This window comes from Triticum aestivum, chromosome 7D (genome assembly GCF_018294505.1).
Source record: "Triticum aestivum cultivar Chinese Spring chromosome 7D, IWGSC CS RefSeq v2.1, whole genome shotgun sequence".
In the NCBI taxonomy this organism is placed as follows: Eukaryota; Viridiplantae; Streptophyta; class Magnoliopsida; order Poales; family Poaceae; genus Triticum; species Triticum aestivum.
This window is the reverse complement of record NC_057814.1, coordinates 142,333,360-142,360,071: the sequence shown is the minus strand read 5'-3', so window position 1 is coordinate 142,360,071 and position 26,712 is coordinate 142,333,360. Positions and strand designations below refer to the sequence as shown.

The following is a 26,712-nucleotide window of genomic DNA, read 5'->3' as shown; positions in this document are numbered from 1 at the left end:
CTATTTCTATATGCATGCCTAGTGTGAATGCTATTTTTTAGCTCATCTCACAACCAATAGATAACCACCTAGGTCCCAGAGAATTTCCAAGCGCGCCTTCTAAACCATGACGGAGGGAGTATAAGTTTGACAGAAAAACATAAATTCATTACCATCATTAAATTTCTGTAAAATGAATAATATAATATGGTTAACTTAAGCTCTAATAGCAATATTTTTTCATAATACTTCATTTGCACTCACATTATAAAATTCATTTTAATCTTTGAAGTTGCTTTGATTATTACTGAGGGGGGGGGGGGTCCGCGTCCATAATTTGCAACATACATTAAGGTCAAATGTGCATTTTTTATTTAATATTAACAAGCATAGTCTCAAATTTTTATATGTAAACTTACATAATTAAATCCATATAGCTCAGTCAACTATAAAGCGAATTGAATTATAAAATCCCGATCATAGGTTTTAGCTTAGATTGAAACCACGTGTATGATATATTTAAGGATCAATTGATTGTAAGAGGCAAGTCAAGTACTCCCTCCGTCACAGTTTAGAAGGCACAGTTAATTTTGCGTGTGTTTCCATAATAGACAAGGTTTAGGGCGCATTGCATTTATTTCTAGTAGCTAATTAGTACTTCGATATACTATTTCTATATGCATGCCTAGTGTGAATGCTATTTTTTAGCTCATCTCACAACCAATAGATAACCACCTAGGTCCCAGAGAATTTCCAAGCGCGCCTTCTAAACCGTGACGGAGGGAGTATAAGTTTGACAGAAAAACATAAATTCATTACCATCATTAAATTTCTGTAAAATGAATAATATAATATGGTTAACTTAAGCTCTAATAGCAATATTTTTTCATAATACTTCATTTGCACTCACATTATAAAATTCATTTTAATCTTTGAAGTTGCTTTGATTATTACTGAGGGGGGGGGGGGGGGGGGGGGTCCGCGTCCATAATTTGCAACATACATTAAGGTCAAATGTGCATTTTTTATTTAATATTAACAAGCATAGTCTCAAATTTTTATATGTAAACTTACTTAATTAAATCCATATAGCTCAGTCAACTATAAAGAGAATTGAATTATAAAATCCCGATCATAGGTTTTAGCTTAGATTGAAACCACGTGTATGATATATTTAAGGATCAATTGATTGTAAGAGGCAAGTCAAGTACTCCCTCCGTCACAGTTTAGAAGGCACAGTTAATTTTGCGTGCGTTTCCATAATAGACAAGGTTTAGGGCGCATTGCATTTATTTCTAGTAGCTAATTAGTACTTCGATATACTATTTCTATATGCATGCCTAGTGTGAATGCTATTTTTTAGCTCATCTCACAACCAATAGATAACCACCTAGGTCCCAGAGAATTTCCAAGCGCGCCTTCTAAACCGTGACGGAGGGAGTATAAGTTTGACAGAAAAACATAAATTCATTACCATCATTAAATTTCTGTAAAATGAATAATATAATATGGTTAACTTAAGCTCTAATAGCAATATTTTTTCATAATACTTCATTTGCACTCACATTATAAAATTCATTTTAATCTTTGAAGTTGCTTTGATTATTACTGAGGGGGGGGGGGTCCGCGTCCATAATTTGCAACATACATTAAGGTCAAATGTGCATTTTTTATTTAATATTAACAAGCATAGTCTCAAATTTTTATATGTAAACTTACTTAATTAAATCCATATAGCTCAGTCAACTATAAAGCGAATTGAATTATAAAATCCCGATCATAGGTTTTAGCTTAGATTGAAACCACGTGTATGATATATTTAAGGATCAATTGATTGTAAGAGGCAAGTCAAGTACTCCCTCCGTCACAGTTTAGAAGGCACAGTTAATTTTGCGTGCGTTTCCATAATAGACAAGGTTTAGGGCGCATTGCATTTATTTCTAGTAGCTAATTAGTACTTCGATATACTATTTCTATATGCATGCCTAGTGTGAATGCTATTTTTTAGCTCATCTCACAACCAATAGATAACCACCTAGGTCCCAGAGAATTTCCAAGCGCGCCTTCTAAACCGTGACGGAGGGAGTATAAGTTTGACAGAAAAACATAAATTCATTACCATCATTAAATTTCTGTAAAATGAATAATATAATATGGTTAACTTAAGCTCTAATAGCAATATTTTTTCATAATACTTCATTTGCACTCACATTATAAAATTCATTTTAATCTTTGAAGTTGCTTTGATTATTACTGAGGGTGGTAGTAATAATAATTCTGGATTATGATTCTAAAATATATCTACTCTTACTATGTACTCCCTCCGATTCTAAAAATAACATTTGAACTAAAAAAATTAGTGGGGTTTTACTTGCTGAGCTGTCATCAAATCCATTGAGTTCATATTTGATGTGTTTGCAGCTGGTTAAATGGAATGTCCAAATTTATGGATCAATATGAAATCCATGGAGTAGTTTCGATTGATTAAGTCATATTCACGTGCTCACAAATATGATCGTTTTGGCTTCTTGAGGAAAACATAAAAAAGATACCCAAGGGAGTCTATTGACAAAGGGTGAGGTGAAGCTGATGCTTGGATCTTGTTATTTGAGGGCGTGTTTTGTTTGTGTCCTGGCCCGAACATGCCTGGCCTGAAGCCTCCCTGGAAGTCGCGTGGAGAACGTGGTTTATGTCCTGGAGAAAAAGAGGCTAGCCCTCGCAAAAAGAAAAGAAAAGAAGAGGCTAGCCCTGATTCTTTCGTATATAGCCTGGACTCAACAGAAAAGCCAACGGAAAAACGGGATCGATCGGATCCGGAAGGAAAGATATCTTTTCATATTATGGGTCTGTCTAGGACACATCTAGATGTGACATAGTTGTCACATCTAAACTGATGTCCGCTCTATTTGTGATCTATTTTTTTGTCCTAATTTTTCTTTCTTATTGTTACATTATATACTTATGAGAGCTTAGATGTGACATCCTTAAAAAAACATCTAGATGTGAATTAGACAAAACTGGTCATGTATTGGAACGGACTCGTCCTCAGATCGATCGCTCTGTTCAAAGAGGACGCAGCCGCACGTATCCCACGACGATGGCCGCGTCGGGAGGCTGGTCCGGCGGGTGCACATGGCCGGACCTCCAGCCGGAGATATTGGGCGTCGTGCTCTCGCGGCTGCCGTCGCACGCCGACCGCGTCCGCCTCGCCGCCGTCTGCCGCCCATGGCGCTCCAGCGCGCGGCTGCTGCGTCCGCTACCCCCGCTACTCCCGTGGCTCGCCCTCTGCGATGGCACCTTCCTCAGCCTCCCCGACGGCGCCGTGCACCGCCTGCCCGTGGCGGGCCACGGCGTCTCCGTACGAGTCTCCACCGGCAGCACGCTCTTCCTCGTGCACGTCGACGACCACAATTGCTCCCTGATGAACCCTTCCCCGGTAACGACGACCCCTCTCCCTGAGGCCGCCGGCTGGTTCCGAGAAAACCCGGCCGTCCGGAAGGTGTTAATGTCCGATCACCTCGTCGCCGCCCTGGTGAAGTCCAAAGACATCTACGGTTCCAAGACCACCAAGGTCATCATCTCCACCCGTGGGCAGCCATGGGACATCACGAGGTGCTCCACGACGGAGTGGGCGGCGCCTGAAGACAGCTGCGTCATAGATATTGCGCTCTTCAAAGCAAAGCTCTACGTCCTCCTCGACACAGTCCTCTTCGACACAGAAGACGAGGAATATGGACAGGTGCATGAGCTTCGTGTCCTGGACGATGGCCACGAGCAGGCAACCATCCAGGGCACCCCAGTCGCCGGGTTTGAGGACGATTTTGATCCTTACGAGACCGACGCGTACGGGCAGCGGCACTACCTCGTCGTCTCCGGCGATCGGCTGCTGATGGTGCAACGATGGATCAACCTGCCGCCAATATTTCCGATCGACTCAGGGATCGAGAAGCGGACCCGACTCTTCAAGGTCTTCGAAGCAACGGGCCTGAGCAGCGGCTGTGGACAATGGACCGAGGTCGATAGGTTGACGGGGCGCGCGCTCTTTGTCAGCGAAGGCTGCTCAGAGTCTCTCCCAGCCGGGGGTCAATCTAGCGGCGTCGGAGTTCGAGAAGACTGCATCTACTTCCTGAACGACGAAACTTGTGAGAATCCCTTTCCAGACTCCGGCGCGTACAACATGAGAGACCAGACAGTGGCGCCGTTGCTTCCGGCGACGGTGGCGGTGCCCGCAGCCGGCTACGGTCCATGGTCTCCAACTTGGCTTTTCCCGGAGACTTGAGTTAAGCTACTAGGTACGCGGTACTACCAGTTAGGATTTCCTTAGATATTGCAGTATGTATTGGTCAAAAAAATTCTCTTTTCACAATACCCATTAGACACTTCTAAAGCCTATGCTCGAGATTGTGAACAAATAATCTTCTGTGTGGTATGGGATTACGGAATTGAATCCAGAACTAGAGTCTGCAGATCTGCACAGGCAGGGTGTAGAGCTGCTTGTGCACAAGCAGACCCACAGAAGCAAGGTATGCCCAAACTCCTGTAAAGATATTGGGTATTGCAGTTTTAAGAAAAACATAAACTAGAAAGATTTTTGCTTTAATTATAGGAAGAAACAGTCTCCCCTCCTACTACATGTGATATATCATTGGCAAAAGGTAAAAGGTTCAAAGCTATCAAATGATTTGATTGCGAAATAGTGAGGTAAATATATAGAAACCTAATGCACGCAACTCCAGATATTTATTGGTAGTTTAGGTCAACTGAAAGATGTTAGTGGGTTTTACTTGTTGAGCTGTGTAATCAAATCCATTGAGTTCATATTTCATATATTTGCATAACTGGTTAATTGCAATGTCCAATTTATGATGGATCATGATGAAATGTGAAAGTTTCAGACAGAAGTCAGAACCAGCGCCCAATTTGAAATTCCAGCATCTATCCGATCAGCCTCCTAATCAAATGCCGTAAAAACAAACAATAATCATTGTCGAGTTTGATATTCCTAATCTTATGAACTTCTATAATTCCTAACCATAAAACTCATCTTACACATGTTACTCAAACTGAATCCTTAATGTGCACTCTGGTGAAGACGCGAGTTAAGCTAATAAGATTGAGTGCAGCTGTGCAGGTACAAAAACTGACTTTGTATGATTAGATTGAATAAATTGCCAGGATGATGTCAATATTAGTTTGCAATCAGAATTTAGAACACATATTAATTTGCAACTTTGCATCATATAAGATGTGCTCATTACCAACACAGGCCCAGAGCAACAAGAATCGACCATAACTTCTGATGAAACAGACAACTGGAAAAGCGTGTTGCGACACATTTGCATGTTATGCTGGAAATGTGATGAGATTCTAAAAGGTTTTCTCCTCAAGCATGAGCTACTAGAAGATGTTAATCTAATTTCCAGGTAAGGAGATTAATGATTAGATTAATTCACATGCTACTTTTGTGAATTTTTATTTACAGTGACCAAAAGGAATGCCTCAGTTACACAAAAGAACCAAGGAATTCTGATTAGCAATCAATTCTACTTGATTTTTGCTTACAGAAATGTGGTCTATGATCCTGTTGATCTTTTCTTTGGGTAATAAAAAAATTAGGCAGATTATACAATTAAAGTGTAGACTGTTCTTTGACCTAATAAAAAGGAAAAACAAGGTGAACTCGTTCTTAACCTTAATGTAACATCACAAAACAAATACCGAAACTACATTGATAGAGATGAACAAGAACAGAATCAAATTTGAGATTTCTTACATGTTTAATCTTGTTCCTCTGCTCAGAGGTTACCTGATATTGCCCCAGAAGCACTATCCCACACCTCAATAGACCGCTGATCAACTCTAGCCAATGCCATCCTGCTGCCTCCGAAGGCCCAGCTCACGATCTTGGTCTTCTCATCGTCGTCTGCAGTGACCATCGATGGCCCATTCCCTACCCAGTTCTTCCTCATCACCTTCTTCTCCCCAGCCTCTGATGTAATTTCCACCTGTGTCCACACCTCAACATATGCGTCCCGTGCAACAAACACCCAACTACGGTAGCACTCAATTCTACAGTTATTCCCATCCTTCCTGCGAGATGCTGTGGCAGCTCCTGCCCTTTGTCGGTCTCCGATGCACACCCAAGGATCAACACTGGTGCCATCACCACTAAGTCTCCTCAAGTCAGCCATGAAAACCTCACCTGAGGCAGCCCCCACCTTAAACAATGCCGACAGCGAGTCTGATGCAGCAACATCTGCAAAGCAATCCTCCTCCTCCCTCATCTCCCACACTGGCACCGTCGAGCTTGCCCGGACGTCCCACAGGCGTATGTCCCCCACCATTCCAGCCGGTCCAGAGTGTGATCCGGCCGCAAGCAAGAGATTGTGCCCAGCAAGCCAGCCGAGCTTAGTCGGTGGTATTGCTGCCTCAACGTCTGCACCGAACACCTCCTTCCGCCCAATTTCCACCACAGGTGACAGCGAATTCAGATCGAACGCCACCACGGCGCTCGAATTCCGTCTCGCTGACTCGAAGCTGGCAAAGAGCCAGTGTGATGCAGCTTCTGAGGCGGCCATAGACAGCACGGAAGAAGACGGCGAGTCTGGCCAATATAGAGCCTCCGAAGCTGCGGCAGGGGCGTCGCCCGGGAACCGGCAGAGCTGGACGCCAGGAAAGTCGCGGGCGCCAGCGAGGGCGAGAGCGGGGGACACCGCGACGAGCGAGTCGATGGTGGGGAGCGGCGTTAGGACGCTGGTGCGGGAGGCGAGCGCGGCGTCAAAGCTGGTGACGACCCCGCCGTGAGCGGCGACGAGGGAGGCCGTGTGCGGGGATGGGTATATGGCCACCGCGGAGGGAGCGACGCGGCCGGTGAGGGGGAGGAGGGCGGTGGGGCGCAGAGAGAGGGGGGAGAAGGCGGACGCGGGGGAGAGGGATGCGAGGAGGAGGCCGTCGAGCGAGAAGTGCCGAGCCTCGGCGAGGAGAGCGGGGGAGGGAGGAGGGGACGCGAGGCGGCCACTGCGGAGGAAGGAGAGGATGGCGGCGAACAGGCGAGGGTCGCCGTCGAGGAAGTGTGGCGCGTCGGCGGGCGAGGGGCCGAGGGAGGCGAGAGGGGAGGAAGCGCCTGCGCGGGAGAGGGTGGCTGCGGTGGTCTGGAAGAGCTCGCCGCCGACGTTGAGGGTGACGACGGACGAGGACGTGGAGGTGGACGCCATGGGTGGGGATGGGGAATTCTCGGTGAATGCCATGGGCGTTGACTAGAGTGACATGTTTTTCTCTAGGGAATCGAGCGATTATTTTGGTTGGGCCGAAACATCTAATGGGCCGGATAGTCGGCCTCCGTAAGAGTTCGGTTTTCCCCGGGATTTTTCATACACGCATGCACATTTCCTTATATCATTATTAGTCACGAATTTAGGATCTCGAATGTTGAGACTCACAATCTCGTAAAGCATGTCTTACATTAGGATTTCATTGTCATATTGTTTAGGCCAACCCGATAACTTTCTCTTCTTCTTGTAAACGTTGTGTCGACATAATAAAGTTTGTGAGTTTATCTAAAAAACATTTCCTTGCCCTAGAAAAAACAATGCACATTTCCATTTTTTCTTTTGGTCTTTGGCATCCGTACAATTTCCAATATGATGATATAAATTTTCCCGGTTTAGACTTCACTGCGACCATCGATATATATTATTATACCATTTGACTTTTTTTAAAGGTTTGTTGGTTATGTGAGTTAGTAAATGTACAAGACAAAAAGCTAAAATTATTTTAATTAGAAAATTGATGATTTCAGTCAGTAGGAAATTTTCCTGCAAAATAACGGTTTGAATCAAAGGGATAAGACCATCAAAAATTCATATATGCGAACTTAGCATAGCTCGGATGATTAGCTTCCGTGTGGTGGAACCAACACACTCGGATTTAAGTCTTAGATTTAGCACGGGTGCTTGCATTTTCCTCAATTATTTCAGATTTCTTGTGATGTTCAGTCAGTGACGACGTTATGGTCACTTTTCAATCTCAAAATTTATTTGCTCAATTTCTTGGAGGTGTCCTATAGCTATCTTCCTTACGACATCTCCCTTCCACTCCTAGCAAAGGGTTAATTGCTGATAAAATGGAAGACACCCTACATCACTACCCATCTTAATTTCTTCGCAAAGTGCGCCCCCCCCACCCAATCACAACTCAGTGGATTGGGCCCTTTTGTGGTGCTTTCCCATAACTCTTTCTCATTATCATTCCTTGTGCTTGTCCTCTCATCTTGTTCTAAGAAAAAAAACATGTCCTCTCATCTTGTAAAGTTTCAAGCATCACACGAAAAAATCACCATATCACCTCTTGTGGTAAGCCATGTGCTGTACATGTTTGTCTTGCGCTCATGATGCACTAGTTTCGGGCGTCGTCACATCGTAGCGCGTGGAGGTCCCCTTTTATCTTCCCTTAAATTTTCTTCACAACTCCCTAGACAAGGATGAGGTATCACTATGCACACCCGCCAAGATCTCCGCCATGGTCAGCCAACTCCACTACAAGGCGACACTATAAGTTCTTTTTTACTACTTTTAATGTGTGTTTCACAAACGGGTTTCAAAACTTCATGTGATTCGTGAATCTATTTTTTCTAAAAGTTGAAAAGCTCAGTAGTTCTAGCTTGGAGGCTATGAACACTCACCATTCCACCTCCACTACAAGGCAACACTATAAGTGCTTTTTACTACTTTTAACGTGTGTTTCGCAACAGGGGTTCAAAACTTCATGTGATTCATGAATCTATTTTTTCTAAAAGTTGAAAAGTTCACTAGTTCTAGCTTGGAGGCTATGACTACTCACCATTCTGGAGGGTCAGAACTATACATGGACTCTAGGATTACTTTTGGTTTCTTAGTAATTTATCTAAGTGTGTAACTTACAACTTGGAGGTTTGGAACATGTGTTCACTCAGCGGAACCAGTGAGAGCAAAGATTCTAGAGACCTAATGTAATTTTTATTATGTTTGACGTTTAGTAATAGATCTGGATTGACTGAGGTAGCCTTTTGCGTGTTTTTTAAGGATCAAGAGTATTTATATTGGGAAACCGGATCCTTGAACCCGCAACCTCACGTTTTTCTTTTTTGACACTAACAAAAAAAGGACTCAAAGATGGAACCAAATATGGTAAGCAATTCAAATATTTGAAAACCCAGAAATGGAGGCACGTAAAACATTAAGAAAGAAGACATGGTCGGCAGGACTCGAACCTGCGCGGGCGAAGCCCACATGATTTATAGTCATGTCCCACAATACAAATATGATTTTATCTCATCTCTCGCTAATATGTAGTCATTGTCGTACATTCGAGATGACTTACACTGAAAATATGATTTTATCTCATCTTTTGCTTATTTGTAGCCCATGTGTATATCTAGTTCTTTCAACTGTGTTGCCTTCGCCCACACAAACTGTAAAAAAATTTGGCGAGGAATATAATATTTATACCATATAGAAGCTTTTAAACTACTTATTATAGTTTATTCCTTTTTGTATTATACATGGATTAAAAGAGAATATTTTTACTACAAAGTATTGATCTTGGTTATACTTTCAATGTAGGACCATCGCTCACCTACTCACATTGGTAATGGCCCGTGAGAAATGATTCCTCGGACCCAACAACAGGGTTAAACAGACCCATGCATGCCTTCCTTCCTCCCTCCTCAAGTCTCCAGCCCAATTTCCTCGTCTTCTCCCGTGCTCCACACCCAATCCTAGCGCACCGAGTGTCGCCGCCATCGCTTCTCCCGGAAGGTCCAAACACCTAAGGATGGCACAGCAGTGGCAGAAAGGCCCTCCCGCCCCCTACCGGCGCCGGTAATTCATCCCCATGGCTCATACTTTTGAAAAAACCCAATTCCTCAATTGATATCATTTCCTTGCTTTTTTTGGAATATTTCGGCATTGTTCATGCTTTTGTTTATTGGCGTTAAGGTGGTGGTGAGGGCAATCACCAACAATGATTTCTTTCAGGCTTTCAACACCGTCAAAGGCTATAAGTTCCCTATCCCTAACAACGCCCATAAGTGGTACATGGCTCCTTGTCATTTACTCCACAACCAAGATGTGCTATATTCTCTTAATTGAGAAAAATCATTTGTGATCAACATTTCCAAGCTAGTTTTTAATTAATTTTGGGTGTGAAGTGCAAGTTAAATAATGAACGAAAGAATTAATTTTTTTATTACACTTACCAAAATTAATGACATAATAATGTTGCTAATAGTTTTCTGATAATATGTTGAATATTAATATTTGTTTTTGGTAACAATTCTAATGTCTTTCATTGTAATGATTGTGCTAATTTTAAGTTTGAATCCCCGACTAATATGAGAGTTATGCTAGTGTTTTGTTTTTTTTATCTTACTTTGAGACATTGCGTGTTCAGCAAATCACTCGTTTAATTTAATCCCTAGTAATGATAAGTAAAATAGAAGGACAAAATAACTAGGTAATTTTGTTCCACTTAGATGAATTTAGTATATTTGTACATATTTATGCCTGTTTTGATATTTTGAAGTATCTTTGGAGAGCTCCAGAGCGTAAATACCCAACAAAAAGATCTTAACATTTGTTCCTAGACTGCAATTATCTATCTTTGATGCAAAATGTTGATGAACATAGTATAAACATAAAATAATAGTATAGGCCTTCAAGAACTTCTTGATGGGTGGACTATCCGCCCAATATGGAAGAGACTCAAAGAGAAATGGCAAGTACTATGCGTTGGGTAGCTGGCATCCCACCAACTAAAGAATATTGCTCTTAGGTCGGTGAAAAACAGGAGTGTCATTCAAAATGAGGACAACTCGATGAATGCAATGGATTCTGAACATAAATTAACAATCCAAAATGTGAGAAACAAAGTGGTTTTGATTGTGTGTTTCACTTCCCAAAACAATGTTAGAAACCCTTGGTTTTGCAAGCATTGACTGCTATGAAAAAAGGGTAAGAAAAGCAAAACATGTATGGAAAGAATGACAGTTAAGTGTGTGGTGAGGTGATTTAATAGTACTACAAAAATTTGATGTTGCATGGAATGTCATGTCATTATAATGCATAAATGGACGTTGGCACTTGCAATATATAAATCATCTACGCTCTTTTGGGAGGATCGTTGGCTCAATGGTAGGGCTATCTTTGAGATTACACCCAAAGTACTTTTAGTCTCAGGTTGAATTCGAAAGTGTCACACCATTTGTGAGGCTTTCATTGCTAGATGTTGGATGACAAACACTCGGGGGTGCCCTCTACTTCCTTGCTATGTGGCGATATTTTTTTAGTATGGAGAGCCTTTTGTAGCGTGCAACTGACAACCTCGGTGGATGCCTTGCTATAGTGGTAGCATGACACAAAGGAAAGCTAATATGCCTCCAAGACCTGTTACGACACCCGTTTTTGGGGGACGGTATCATCAGAATCATTTAAGTTGAACCAAAAGTCTTGGTGCCTCCAAGGTGAAGTTCTCCATTTGGTTAGCAGGCCAGGATCATTATTGCATTACCCAGAGGCTCGCCGCAATACCAACTAGAAGAGACCATGGCACACATCCTGGCGGGCTTCCTTTTCTTGTGCGCCTTGTGCCACCAGGTGCTCTTCAGGATCAGGCCAACTAGGATGGTCCCTGCTGCCGGTGAGTATTTTATAGACACTTCGCAATAGGACATCACCTCCACCACCACGAAGAGGGGTCCTCCATGGTGCGAAAGCACGCAATGTAGTCATCTTTGATGGTTCACAAACCAACACTACTAGTCTAATCGACACGGTCAAGGCCGAGGCCTGCCGATGGGTGAACACGGGACTGTTGGGTCTTATGGCATCGCCAGCACCACTTCTGGCGGTGGCTAACTTGCATGAGTGTGGTCTTTTTTTTGAAACGGAGGCAAAAGCTTTGCCTCATCTCATTAAAAAGAAGGGGAATAACAAAGTCTGCAGAGGGCCATTACACCTCACACAAATGTAAAGAAAATACAATTCTACTCTCGCGGCATCAAAGAACCCAAATGCTTCGCCCCTGCGATAATCCAGAGCCTCGCCTCCGCTTTAATAGCCTCGACCAACACGCTTGGCAACCTACATACATGCTGGAACACCCTTGCGTTTCTCTCTTTCCACACTTCCCAAGTAACAAGCATGATGCGTGATGAAATCGCCTTCCTCCTATGTCCACGCCTAAGGACCACTGCCGACCACCACTCTTTGACCGTGGGGATCCCGTTCCAGGCCGCCACATCCAGTTCGGGGGCATCCACCCAAACTCTGATTGCATTCCAAATGCGGGCAGAGAACCTGCATTGGAAGAGAAGATGAGCTGCGGTCTCTGGCTCCCTCTTGCAAAGTTGACACAAATTGCAGTTGGGCCACCCTCTTCTTTGCAGTCTGTTGGCCGTCCAAATTCTATCCTTGATAACTAACCACGCAAAGAACTTGCACTTGGGCAGTGCCCAGTTCTTCCATACCACCGTGGTCATGTTGGAGGCGATCGCACCTTCGAATTGGGCCCTATAGGCCGAGGCCGAGCAATAGATACCGTCGGCGGTGAGGTTCCACTTGATATCATCGGGTATGTCATCCTGTAGGTGTACCGTAGTGAGCTTCCCCCAAAGGGCGCAGAACTGTTCAATGTGTTCCACCGAGAGACCTCCGGACATGTTGATCCCTTGGATCCAATGGTTTTCAAGCAAGGCTTCTCGCACAGACTTGTTCTTGTTGGCAGAGATCGCAAAAATGGCCGGTGCAATGTCCTTGGGCTTCATTCCATCTAGCCAGGGGGAGAGCCAGAAGCGTGCATCCTACCGTCGCCGACATAGATCATCGTGGCAGCATAGAATAGATCTCTGTCAGTGGTGTCGCATGGGTTTTCGATGCCCACCCATGCCCTGTGCGGCTCCTTCCACTCATACCAAAGCCATTGCAGCCTCAGAGCCCGGGCATACATACGAATATCAAGGATACCCAGCCCACCAAGCCTCTTTGGTCTACACACGAGTTTCCAGCTGACTTTGCACTGGCCGCCGGAGACCTTATCCGAACCAGCCCAGAGGAAAGCTCTCTCAATGCCCACAAAGTCGGAGATAGTACCCTCCGAAAGTTTGAGCGTCGTGGCAGGGAAGGTGGCCAGGGAGGAAAGCACGGACTTGACGAGCTCAGCCCTTCCCACAGTCGTGATGAGCCGACCCTGCCAAGGCACCAGCTTCCCAGCAGCCTTGTCCACGAGGTGTTGGAGATCGACCTTCCACAAACGATGGACCGAAAGAGACAGCCCAAGATATCTCAGCGGGAAGGCAACGCGAGTAGCCGGGAAGCACTCAAGGATGTCGTCAAGATTGAGGCCATCACAACGAATAGGGGCCACCAAGCTTTTCTCCAAATTTGTCACAAGGCCCGTGACCTCACCAAAGCCCTCCAGCAGGGAGGTAAACTGTTGAACGTCCTCCTTGAAGGGAGCCACAAAGATTACGACGTCGTCTGCGTACAGGGAGGTGCACATGCGGGTGCTCCTCCCGCCTATCTGGTGAAGCTTGCCCTTGCGTGTGGCAGTGTCAAGGATGCTTTGGATGGGGTCAATTGCTAGGACAAACAGGAGAGGTGAGAACGGATCTCCCTGTCGAAGGCCCTTGCCATGCCAAAAAGGCCCACATGGAACACCGTTGATTTGAACTCTGGAGGATGAGGAGCGCAATAGGACAGCAACCATATCTCTGAATCTGGTTGGGAAACCGCGGCGACGGAGAAGCTCCAACAGATAGTCCCACCGCACTGAGTCAAAAGCCTTTTTGATGTCCAGTTTAAACAAGAGAGTAGGCTTCCTCAACCGGTGCATCCGCCTAGCCATGTTGCGCACATACATGAAGTTATCATGGATGCTTCTAGTCCTTATGAAGGCACTCTGGGAGCGGGAAACTAGCACATGCATGAAAGGAGCAAGGCGTGAAGCCATCATTTTCGCCACAATCTTAGCCATTGCATGTATGAGGCTAATGGGCCTGAAATCTGAGATGTACTCTGCACCATCTTTCTTGGGTATAAGCACTATATTAGCCATGTTGACCCACTGGAAATGATCTCCGCGAAGGTTGGAGAAGCCGTTAACAACGGCCATCATGTCTTCCTTGATAACCTCCCAGCAGGCCTTAAAAAAGGCTCCAGTAAACCCGTCCGGACCCGGAGCCTTGTCCTTTGGCATCTCCCCAATGGCATCCACACTACTAGGAAAACGGTTTTTAACGACGGTATATGTGGTCGCTAAAACTTGGATTGTGGTTGTTAATGGTCATTAACGACCACAATTTGCTGGTCGTAATAGGCTCCCTCGTTAAAAGTATAACGACCACATCTTGTGGTCGTTACTAATGTAACGACGGGGTAGTGTGTTGTCGTCAATCCCGTGGAAATAACGACCACACTCAGTATTAACGACCACCTTTTTCATCGCTAATAATATTCCTATGGTTACCAAAGTATCCTTAACAACCTCTTTATAGTATCAACATCCACTCTCTTCACTATTATGATATCCTTCGAATAACTTATATTCAGTAATAACTTTTCGTTCAGTGATCACTTTATGAATCTTTCGACATTTGAATAGTAACATCCACATTAACATAGAAACATAAGTATATGAATTGAAAGATAACCACTTTTCTTAATAGAAATCAGGTAAATTAACAAAATTCTGACATGCGATTCTGGAATTAAAATATACAATATCTGAGTCAAAAGCATTGCTTATATGACCAATGTACTTTCTCATGTCTAACTGGAAAACGAGAAACTAGAAAAGATAATATTTAATAATCTTCAATCGAGGGACACCATCGTGTTGCTTGAATGGATATCATTCTTCATTGGCGGTTACAATTCCTTCGAATGCTTCTAAATATTTACGATGGACCATCAGTCCTACAAAACGTTGAGTACTTTATGAAAGTCAATCCATGTAAATAAATTGACAGAACGCATGGCATATAAAATATATGTATAAGAACTACTTACTTGTTCATGCTGGCTTTCATGAGAACTATCACTTAGAGATGTACCAAACATAAGCCACTTAATTTCTGACACTTCTTGTACCACGCCATTGGACTTTTCTTCAAGTACAAGTTTCACTTGCTAGGGAAAAAAATGACATTTTTACATAGCATCAAATTCACACATATCATTTCCTATGTCACTGTCATTGTTAGCATCAACTTCATCTTTCATAGCTACAATATATTATGAGTAACTTGAAAACAATTAAATGTAGAAACAAATTCTCCATACAGTACAAACTAGTAAGAAACTCACTTTTGGAATCATCTGCATCCCAATTTGCACTGAACAAGAGTATTTGTCGGCGCATCATTTGTATCTAGGAAAGCAAGCAACCACATTATATCTTGAATGATATTTTTAGGTTTGTGTAGTACCTTTTGTAGCTAACTCATATTTTTTTTCCATAGTTGCTCTTCTCGCATATGAGCCTCATTGTGATAACCTATAGTGTTAGTTTGAAGTGTGTGGAAAGTCTGTGCGAAGTAAACTTAAATTAAATAAGTGAATGTTTGATGTACTGAACGCTAAGAAAAGGTAAGTACAAGACTTCTTGTGTCACTGTTTATGAATAAGGTAAAAGCTGAAATAGGAAGCATATGGATAACTACAGATTAAGGCTTACATAAACTACTGGCATCATGTTGTTCTCTTACTAGAGATTAAGATTTGCATAAGTACAGAACCAAATTTTGAAGCAAGTCGTCTTTGGTTGTACATTATCAGAATGTCCGTGTGGTACATTATAAGCATGACGTGATGGATTTTGCACAACTGTGTGACATCCCTTAAAAAGATTGTCCTTATCTGTTCGAAAACTTGATGTCAGACGCCTTAGTGCCTTACACCTAAATTTTGCAGCTCATCTATCTCTCTCAATATGTTATAATATCGTACTACTGTATTATCATGATCCCCTTCTTAAAGTATAGCCACCCCACTGTTCTGCGTACAGGAAGGACCCACAACAACAACAAAACAGGGGAAGGAGGAAACCAACCAATGTAGCGTTGGCGAATGGCGATATGCAGGCGGTAGCTCGGGCGCACTGGGGCGAGGCAACCGGCCATGTGCAGGCGGCAGTGCAGACGCGACGGGGTCGAGGCGACCGGCGACTTGCAGGCGGCAGCGCGGACGCGTAGGGGTGGAGGCGACCGGCAAGGTGCAGGCTGCAGCGCGGACGCCATGTGTCGAGGCGACCGGCGACTTGCAGGCAGCAGCGTGGACGGGTCGACGCGACCGGTGAGGTGCAGGCAGCAATGAGGACGCGACGGGGTCGAGGCGGCCGCCTACTTGCAGGCAGCAGCGCGGACGCGCCAGGGTCAAGGCGACCGGCGAGGTGTAGGCTTCAGCGCGGATAGCCATAGGAGAAGAGAAGGGAGATGCGATCTCGAGGTAAGAAGGAAGGAGAGAAGAAAGCTGCGTAGGGAGATGAACGGGATCCTATAATAATGGATTAAAAACTGGCTGTTACAGAGGGTTATCCAATGGAAGTCCGATTTACTTTTTAATCGAGCACCAAATATTTGTGAAAAAGGTTGGATATGCGTGTGCTACTGGGTAGCTATTAGGCAGAGGCTGATTTTACCTGCGGGGACTCAACTTATACTAATGTTTAACGACCAAGCGTTTATGGGACATCATCGTTAATGCTAGTTTTCCTAGTAGTGCCAGCACCTCTTTCTCCTCAAAAGGCTCAGCAAGGGAAGCCAAATCACACTGACTGAACGCAAAATTGTCCCAGTTGAAATCCTTCGACGGGCGTACGTCCTTGTGAAGCATGGCCGAGAAATGTTCTTGGGCCACCCTTTCCTTGTCCTCCTGGGCCGTAGCCCAACCGGCTCCATTCCGTACGCGGCGGATGAAATTCTTTCTTCTTCTCGCGTTAACCTTGAGGTGAAAAAACCTGGTGTTCGCGTCCCCATCCATTAGATTCGCAACCCGAGAAGCCTGCCGCTTCCTAGCTCTTTCCAACACCGCTCGGCTTATCACCCGTCTCTTGAGTCTCATTCTAAGGTCACGCTCTTCCGTCGACAGCGGACGGAGATCCATGGCCATGTCCAATCTAAGGATAACCTCCGAGGCCATGGCGAGCTGCAGCTTCGCGTGTGAGAAGAACCCATTACTCCATTGTCTCCGCGCCATCCCAGTGCGCCGCAACTTCTCAGGCAAAATTCGGCAAGGCTCCGTGTGTGATGTGGACCTGGCCCAGGAGTCGGCCACCACCTGCCCGAATCCGGGGAGCTTAATCCAATAGTTCTCGAACTTGAACTTCCGAGGGCGCCTGGGGCCGCGATCACTCGAAAGAGACAGCAGGCAATGGTCAGAGAGCGAGGTTGCCAGAGCAGATAACACATGAGAGCCAAACTGAAGGTCCCATTCAGGGTTGCAGAAGAAGATATCCAGCTTGCAGAGGGTTGGGTTAGAGCGCTCGTTACTCCACGTGAATTTGCGATTCTGTAAGTGGATCTCCTTAAGCTCACAAACATTCAGTATGTTGCGGAACCGGTTTATGCGCGATATGTTAGCGTTCCGCTTGTTCTTGTCACGTGCCCTGTGGATTTGGTTGAAGTCGCCATTCACCAGCCAGAGGAGTCCCGCCGCCGGCTTTTGCGCTATTAGCTCGGTGAAGAAATCATCCTTGCGAGAGCTAGCTGTTGGCCCATAGACGGTAGTGAGCTTGAAGACGACCTCGGACTCAAGCAGCCTTATCGTAGCTGAGAGGTGGAACTCACCCAACGAAATATCCGAGGTGTCAAGACAGTCTCCATCCCACAGAAGTATGATCCCACCCCTGGTGCCTACAGCCGGCAGTGTGGCGTATTTCTTCAGGAGGAAACCACCAATGTAGGCGGTAGAAGCGTCGTCTAGCACGGCCAGTTTGGATTCCTGAATGCACAGGAGATTGCAAGAGGATGCGGCAATGGCCTCATGCACGGTTGCTCGACGGTCCGGACAGTTGAGTCCCCTCACATACCAGCTAATGACGTTCAAGTTGTGGTCTAACATTGAGAAGCATGAGTCATCAGGCAGCAGCCGCCGAAACGCGAGTCACGCCAGCACCAGAGAAAGTAACAAAGCACAACAGCAGCAATGGAACAAGGCGCAGTACATAGTATTAGATGATAGTGGCAGGTGCCAAAGCCCACACACCCAGCAAGGTCCGGCCATCCAACATGGAACACTGGCACACACATGCAAACAGAAGTTCTGAACTAACATTGGAACTAAACAGACTCAGGAACACAACAACTTGACGCGTTAGACTGCAGCCATGCAGTCCACCTGATCAGCCACCTCGTGGTCTAGACCAGCAGCCCCACCATGCTCGATCAGCGCCTCTTCAACGGCCGTCGCAAGGTCGCAGTCGAGGCGGAAGAGGGCCCGAGGTGCGCCAACAGCTAACGGGGGAAGCTTGCCCCGGCACAGCTCCGCGAACTTCGCGATAGCATCTTCAGTGACCTGGTCGCCTTCCTGCACAATGCCGACTCTACGACAAAGGATCTTCTCGGCCATCTGAGCCACCGGCGTGGACCTGTTCTTGGATTGTAGGCGCGCACTCCTCCTGTTGACCGAGAAGCCAGGGGCCAGAGTCTTGCGTCTCGCCTTGGTCGGCTTCGGCCTGGACGTCACCGGTGTTGGCAGCAGAGGGGACCTTCTCTTGAGAAAAGCTGGCGTGGAATCAGCTCCAGCAGATGCCGGGGTCGCCAACGGGGTGGCCAAGATGGGCGTCGTGTCAGAAGGCTCGTGTGTGATGGAAGGGGCCGGCGAGCAGGGCACAAACACCGGCGTGGAAGGCGACCTAGCCGCCGCCTCGATCGCAGCCGCACACTCCGATCCACCACCATGCAGCAACAACTGCACCTGCCGCCCTTGGTTTGCCAGGGCAGAAGCAGTCTTCGGCGGCTCAGAAAGTAGGGCCGCAGCAGCAGGCGACGGGGTAACCACCGCCGTGGCAGGTCGGCCACCCAGGCAGGCCATGGACGCCTTCTTGATGCGCCAGGCAAGCGCCGCCAGCGGGGATTTAGCACGATCCTGGAACTCAGGGCTTCTCGGCACCGTCCTGGAACTCCGGCGGCGTGTAGAAACTGGGGACTTAGCGCGTGGGCGATGCCCCGAGGCAGGGATGACCGTGCCATCAGGCAGCAGCTGCTCGCGGGAGAGGTCGACACGCCTGCCCTGGTCCTCCACCGCGCGGCCGCGCCGACGCCCGTTGTCGCGCCCGGAGCTCCTCCTCCCGTTACGGCGCCCATCGTCCGGCCTCCTTTCCGGAGCCCTCGAAGGGCTCCGGAAGAACCTCTCGCGCCAGGATCCCAGGCGGTCGCCGTGTCGCCCGCGACGCTCAGCGTCCTCGCGGTCCCGGTCACCGTCGCGACTATACAAAACTTGTATATACAAGCATTGCTTTCCTGGGACTATACAAAACTTTATTTGTCTATGAAGAGGAGATATATTGGATAGATCATGGAGAGCGTACATCCTAGACACTGTGACCTTTTGTTGCTGCTATCTGACCGATCGTTCTTATCTCAGTGATCTGTGCCACAAACTATTATAACCAGAGAATACCCCACATGTTATTGCGACAATTGGTGGTTGAAAATTTGGGTTCATAGCATGAGAATTAAAATTTGAAATACATATGACTTATTATATTTGATTAGGTATATTTGTAATAATATTTACTGAACATAAGTAGAATAATTGAAAAGAAAACATTTTTCCATACATGGTTGAATGTTATGGTGGTCTTTTTCATGCATGATTGCATGTTGAGGTGAGACTTCATAGTATTGAAATAGAAGATGTGGACATATGTGCAGGAGGTGTCTTATGACATACTCCCTCCGTTCCTAAATATAAGTCTTTTTAGACATTTAAAATGGACTAGGATGTATGTACACATATTTTAGGGTATAGATTCGAGTGAATTGCAGAAAACATCGACATTGAAGGCTAGAGTTGCAGAAACCACACTTCTACAGTTTTGTGCCAAAAATCACTAATTCCAAGGCTAATTTTTTTGCAAAAACACTAGTCGTCCGGTTCGCTCGTTTTAAGTCCGATTATGACAGATGGGTCCCACTTAACAGGGTGGCGGTGACACGATATAACATATCACAAATAGACAAAATTGCATGGACCAAACTGTAAAAAGGAACTAAGAGGATAAGGTTGGTGCTGTGAAAAAAAGAGGACAAGGTCATGCCTCGGCCTCCCGCTGCCCAGCCGGCGAGCTCACTCCACCGCCTGGCCATGGACGCCCAAGTTCGCCGGCGAGCCCGCCGTCCGGCGGACGCCCCACCCCGCCTCCCCTACATCCCTTCTCCTCTCTCTCTCTCTCTCTCTCTCCATGAGCTGCTCGCCCCTGCCTGTGTCGCTCACGGCCAACTCCTCGGGTTGCCTCCGGAGCTCCGCCCCCAGCCGCGAGAAACCGCGGCCGGCCACCTCGCTCGCGAGTTCCCAAGGCCTGTAGTTCGAATTAAGGGCCGGCCTCAACCTCCTCCCCGCACGCCGGGTGCTGCTCTGCACGGCCGCGAATACCCACAACGTCGGTGCTGCACCGGAACCGGCGGGATTCGGTCGGGAATCGAGCCGCCGCCGCCCGTTGACCTTCAATGTTGGGGGCTGGCCGCCAGCGAACCCGACAGCCGCCTCGTCCCTGCCAGGCACTGGATCCGGTAGGATCCGCCCCTTCTTGCTCTTTCGACAGGGGCGACCTCACGCCACCTTCCCCCCGGCTCTCAACGGTAGCTTCCCGGAGAGGGAGTGGCCGCCGGCGTCCACCACCGGACCGGTGCGAGGTGAACGTCACGGAGGACCCGATTGCTTTCTTTTCAGGGGTCTTTTTGCAAATCATAAATGTATCAGGGTGTAATTTGCCTTTTCCTTTGCCACGTCACTCTATCCAGTGGGACCCACCTGTCATAATAGTGCTCAAAACGTCCTAAGCCGGTGACTAGTGTTTTTTGCAAAAAAATTAGCCTCAGAATTAGTGATTTTTGGCACAAAATTGTAGAACCGTGGTTTCTGCAACCCTAGCCTTCAATGTCGATGTTTTCTGCAATTCACTCGTGTAGATTCACTCATTTTACTCCGTATGTAGTCATTTGTTAGAATATCTAGAAATACTTATATTTTGGAACGGAGGGAATACTTATTAAGTTAGGTGCGGACAATATTTATTTTCTCCCGTTGCAACGTACGGGCATGTTTGCTAGTGGAACGAAATATGGTAAGCAATCCAAATATTTGGAAACCCAAAAATGGAAGGGTGTAGATTCACTCATTTTACTCCGTATGTAGTCACTTGTTAGAATATCTAGAAAGACTTATATTTCGGAACGGGGGGATATTTATTAAGTTAGGTGCGGACAATATTTATTTTCTCCCGTTGCAATGCACGAACATGTTTGCTAGTGAAACTAAATATGGTAAGCAATCCAAATATTTGGAAACCCAAAAATGGAAGGCACGTAAAAAAAAGAAGGACATGTTTGCTAGTGAAACTAAATATGGTAAGCAATCCAAATATTTGGAAACCCAAAAATGGAAGGCACGTAAAAAAAAGAAGGACATGTTTGCTAGTGAAACTAAATATGGTAAGCAATCCAAATATTTGGAAACCCAAAAATGGAAGGCACGTAAAAAAAAGAAGGACATGTTTGCTAGTGAAACTAAATATGGTAAGCAATCCAAATATTTGGAAACCCAAAAATGGAAGGCACGTAAAAAAAAGAAGGACATGTTTGCTAGTGAAACTAAATATGGTAAGCAATCCAAATATTTGGAAACCCAAAAATGGAAGGCACGTAAAAAAATAGAAAGAAAGGAGACGTGGTCGGCAGGATTCGAACCTGCGCGGGCAAAGCCCACATGATTTCTAGTCATGCCCGATAACCACTCCGGCACGACCACCCTTGGAATCTATTTACCAAAAATGCCTATATAGAGTGACGCGTGGACCTATTGAGGCCCAAATTAAGCTTAGTCGCTGTCTGGCCTAAACGCATGCAGCCCAGGCTACGGTGACCGCAAGGTAGGTAGTCCAAGAGCGGCCCAATTGGTGAAGGGAAATCGAGTTGACCCGGTCATGGTTGTTCCCGGCTGAAGAGCTACGGAACGGACTGGCTCGCGGAATCAGCGAGCGAGACGCCGCGTGATCCGGCCGGTCGTCTGACCCGGGAACCTCCTGTCAAAAATGGACGTCCCTGTCGTACGCTGGCGGTGGTCGATCGGCGACGGCCTCCGATCCGATCCGACCGACCGCGACGTCCCGTGATCGCGACAATGACCGGCGATTCATCATTGCTCAGCTCGTCACGGGCATGCGTGCTCAGATTTGGCGCGGGCACCCCCTCCATCGTTTTTACACGGGGCAGTTAGCTGCTCCTGCCCTGTTCACTCGTCTTCCTTCTTCTCAAGGAGTTAAATCACTCGTTAGATGAGGAGTATAATGCGTACAGCAGCTCTGACGTCCATTTCTCTGCCCACTTGATTTGTGATAATATTACGGTTCCATTGATCCCCTGCTTCCCCGCAAAAAACAAAAAACAAAAAAAAAAGATTGATCCCCTGCCTGCGTGGGTACCATGCAGCGCTACACCGGTCGAGTTCATTTTTTGGGGCAAGAACAGGTGCTTACGTCAGCAAAATGATACTACTACTCCTACCGTGTCATTGTCGTTAGGCCGCAATAATCTACATATATCTCCTTGATCACATCTCGCTAAACATCAAAACGGCGTGGACCACCCGAATCTAATTTAAAACAATTAGAGCCTTCTAAATCCAGTTACTGCGCGCCTAGGAATAGGAAGAATATTGGTTAGCACGACGACACACTACCGGCAACGCTAGACTAATCTAGTAGCACGTACTGCTCGCATGGTGGTACGACGATCTCGCCTACCGGCTCCGATCGAGATGATTCCTTTCGGATACAAGTCACCAAAGACGCACTAAATCCATGGCACTTGAGCTTTCTTGATTTGATTAGAATAAAATGTTGACAAACCAACCAACGTTATCTGCTCGTGTACGAGCAGACGGACGAAACATGCGTGATTAGAACGTACATTTCGACGACGTCAGGATGACCGGCAAGCAGGGTAGGAGGGGTATATGCCTGTCACCGGCGCATCAACGGCGAATCGTGATCAAGGGCGAGCCAGGCAGAAAGGAGGGACGACATGCGAGCGCCGGGCCGGCAGCATGCAGGAGCAGAGGATGAGATGAAAGCTGAGGCGCAAAATGGCTCTTTCTGGAAAAGCGCCGCGGCGCGGCAGTAGAGGAGGGAAAAGAGGAGCGTAGGTCGTACCGCGTCCGCATGCATGCGCCGCGAGAAAAGGAGCCGCTGCCCCTGCGCTGGAGTGGACTGGGCAAGAGCGAGAGCAATAGTGGCACGCATCGGCATCGCGCAGCGTGGCGACTGTTGTGCTCCTTGGCTCTGCGCAGACAAAGCTGCTGTTCATGAATGTGCTGATCATCGATAGGTAGATGGATGGCGATGATGCGTCGATCTATCTCCGGCTGGCTGGCCTGGCCTGGCCTGGCCGGCGACGAAAGTGATAAAAGGAGGAAAAGCTACCGCCGGCTAGCCTGCGTTTTGCAGCCGTGCCCGCCATCTGGACGAAGAGATTCCTCTCCTCCCTCTCTGTCGCAAATGATGCAGGGAGGAGGCGGAGGAAAAGGACGCGACGCGGGACGCATTATGTGGGCGTATGTGTGCTCCGTGGGTGTGCGTGCCGGCAGTGTTTAGTCGTCGCTTTACACTCATGATCCCTATGAAAGAATTCCCTGCCTGTATGTCCTCTCTAATTTTGCTGTCGATCGCGCTAGCTAGTTCCTCGGGCCGGACGCAAGCACACATGCGCCTGCCAGTTCCTGCCTGCCTATCTTTTGAAAAGAGGAATGCGCGCGCCAGTCCTGCAAAAAGCGACCACCCTAGCGAGCGGGCGGGCTATGCCGAGGTCAACATCAGAGCCGGCGACGGGGAGGGAGACCTCCCTCACAAGAGCTACAGCTATAGCTTGGTCCTCGGCCTCGTCCCTCCATCATGCGTCGTCATCTGCGAGCTCATTCTGTCACTACTGCTCCCTCAGTTTTAAAATAGATAACCCAACTTTATACTAACTTTAGTAAAAATTAGTATAAAATTGGGTCATCTATTTTGGAACGGAGGGAGTACGTGCCAGCACATTTGCAATGTGCCACTAGAGCCCAGCCCACAGGCCATCACCGGCAGATCAAGTCTACCACTAGTATATTCTCTTCTTGCTAATAAAATGTCAAGTGGTGAACGTCCCACGACAACACAACGCCCCTCATGAACATCTCCTCAAATCCATGTACGTCATAATATAGCACAACTTCATCAACGATCCAACAAATTCAACAGTGCAACAAAACAAATTAAAGCACAGTTCAACACATGCCAAGAGAAACATATGACAATTCGTAGATAGGTGATACAAGAACGAATCATTTGACACTTGCATTCTTCTTCTTCTTCTTCTTCTTCTTCTTCTTCTTCTTCTTCCGGGTCCAAGAGGGAAGCGTCGGCCAACATGATCCTTGAATCCTCAGTCACGACCGGATAGTCAATGTCGACGTCGACCACCTACTTGTCCACAGCTTCCTTCGTCGCACCCTCCCACTCACGCTACTTCCTTCGCCGCTCCCTCCGGGCGATGTTCTTCACCTTGCAACTGACCCCCACAGATGGGACACCACGGATGGCGCCGAGGAATCATCCATGCGGACGATGGGGGGCGGGGTACTCGGTGACGACATCTACAACGACTCAGACGCTAGCAGCGGTGCAGATGGGGCAACAAGGGTGGACGACGGTTCACAGGCAAGAACTGGAGGATGGGAGGAGGGCGATCGATTTTGGTGGAGTAGGTACTTGGAGGGATTTGGCATGGGTTCGGTATGTCGGATCCGACATGGCGGACGCATCAGGGAGCGCCTGGACCTCCCCATATTCGCCTCAAATATGGGCTAGCTTTAAGGGCTGTCGGGCAACTTAGACATATAACAACATCTCCAGCCGTTCGGCCCCCCAGCGCACCCGGCGATAGCGGTTTGGCCAATGCGCCGGCAGCTTTTTTGCCCTGGGGGCGATGCAGTTTCCAGCCGCGCCCCCAGGTTTCGGCCCCAAGACGCACATAAATTCAAACTTGTCTTTTCCCGCTGCCAAAAAAACGCCACAAGTTCGGCAATCAACGGCGATCTGCCACAAAGTTCGGCAATCACCATGCCACAGTTCGGCGATCAAACATAAACGATAGTTCAACGCTCAAAAGGAAGGACGTGTAGACAAAGGAATGCATCAAACGACGGGCTCCTCCGGCGTGGGACTGGCCGGCGTCGGCGTCGGCGTGGCTTCTGTGCTCGGGCTGTTCGGCGTTGGCGTGGCTTCTGTGCTCGGGCTGCTCGGCGTCGGCGTGGCTTCTGTGCTGGGCCCCGGCATGGCTTCACCACTCGGGCTGGGCGTCAGCGTTGGGGGCGCCGTGGTCGACGGCATCTGGTTCAAGATGAGGCCGCGCTCCGCCAAGTACCACGCCTTGACCTGCTCGTCCATCGTCGACATGTCTGTTGGGGAACGTAGTAATTCAAAAAAATTCCTACGATCACGCAAGATCTATCTAGGAGAAGCATAGCAACGAGCGGGGAGAGTGTGTCCATGTACCCTCGTAGAACGAAAGCGGAAGCTTTAGTAACGCGGTTGATGTAGCGAACGTCTTCACGATCCAACCGATCCAAGTACCGAACGTACGACGCCTCCGTGTTCAGCACACATTCTGCACGATGACGTCCCTCAAGCTCTTGATCCAGTTGAGGACGAGGGAGAGTTTCGTCAGCACTACGGCGTGGCGATGGTGATGATGAAGTTACCGGCGCAGGGCTTCGCCTAAGTACTACGACGATATGACCGAGGTGTTAAACTGTGGAGGGGGCACCGCACACGGCTAAGAGATTGTCGGTTGTGCCTTTGGGGTGCCCCCTGCCCACGTATATAAAGGAGGGAGGGAGACAGGCCGACGGCCAGGAGGGGCGCGCCAAGGGGGGAGTCCTACTTGGACTCCTAGTCCAAGTAGGATTCGCCCCCCCCTTTTCCTTTCTTCCACCGGAGGGAAAGGAAGGAGGGGAGAAGGAGAAGGAAGGAGGGGGTCGCGCCCCCACCCCTTGTCCAATTTGATTTGGGCAGGGGGTGGCGCGCGCCACCTTGTGGCCCTTCTTCGCTCTCTCCACTAAAGCCCACTAAGACCCATTAACTTCCCCGAGGGTTCCGGTAACCCCTCGGTACTCCGGAAAAATACCCGAACCACTCGGAACCATTCCGGTGTCCGAATATAACCTTCCAATATATGAATCTTTACCTCTCGACCATTTCGAGACTCCTCGTCATGTCCGTGATCTCATCCAGGACTCCGAACAAACTTCGGTCATCAAATCACATAACTCATAATACAAATCGTCATCGAACGTTAAGCGTGCAGACCCTATGGGTTCGAGAACTATGTAGACATGACCGAGACACATCTCCGGTCAATAACCAATAGCGAAATCTGGATGCTCATATTGGCTCCAACATATTCCATGAATATCTTTATCGGTCAAACCGCATAACAACATACGTTGT

At 47.3% G+C, this 26,712-nt stretch overlaps 2 protein-coding genes and 1 non-coding gene across 3 annotated transcripts; 1 reads left to right on the top strand and 2 right to left on the bottom strand.

The window, feature by feature from the left end:
• The first annotated feature begins 2,865 nt into the window (after positions 1–2,865).
• LOC123168589 (uncharacterized) lies at positions 2,866–5,283 on the top strand. The gene has a single exon (XM_044586477.1). The coding sequence runs from the start codon at positions 3,077–3,079 to the stop codon at positions 4,256–4,258; it is 1,182 nt and encodes a 393-aa protein (XP_044442412.1). The 5' UTR covers positions 2,866–3,076; the 3' UTR covers positions 4,259–5,283.
• A 320-nt stretch (positions 5,284–5,603) lies between these two features.
• On the bottom strand, positions 5,604–7,223 carry LOC123168588 (BTB/POZ domain-containing protein At5g41330). Its single transcript, XM_044586476.1, has one exon. The coding sequence runs from the start codon at positions 7,191–7,193 to the stop codon at positions 5,775–5,777; it is 1,419 nt and encodes a 472-aa protein (XP_044442411.1). The 5' UTR covers positions 7,194–7,223; the 3' UTR covers positions 5,604–5,774.
• Positions 7,224–21,898: 14,675 nt separating this feature from the next.
• Positions 21,899–21,980, bottom strand: TRNAS-AGA (transfer RNA serine (anticodon AGA)). Its single transcript has one exon. It is a non-coding gene; the product is annotated as a tRNA-Ser (tRNA).
• Positions 21,981–26,712: the final 4,732 nt, after the last annotated feature.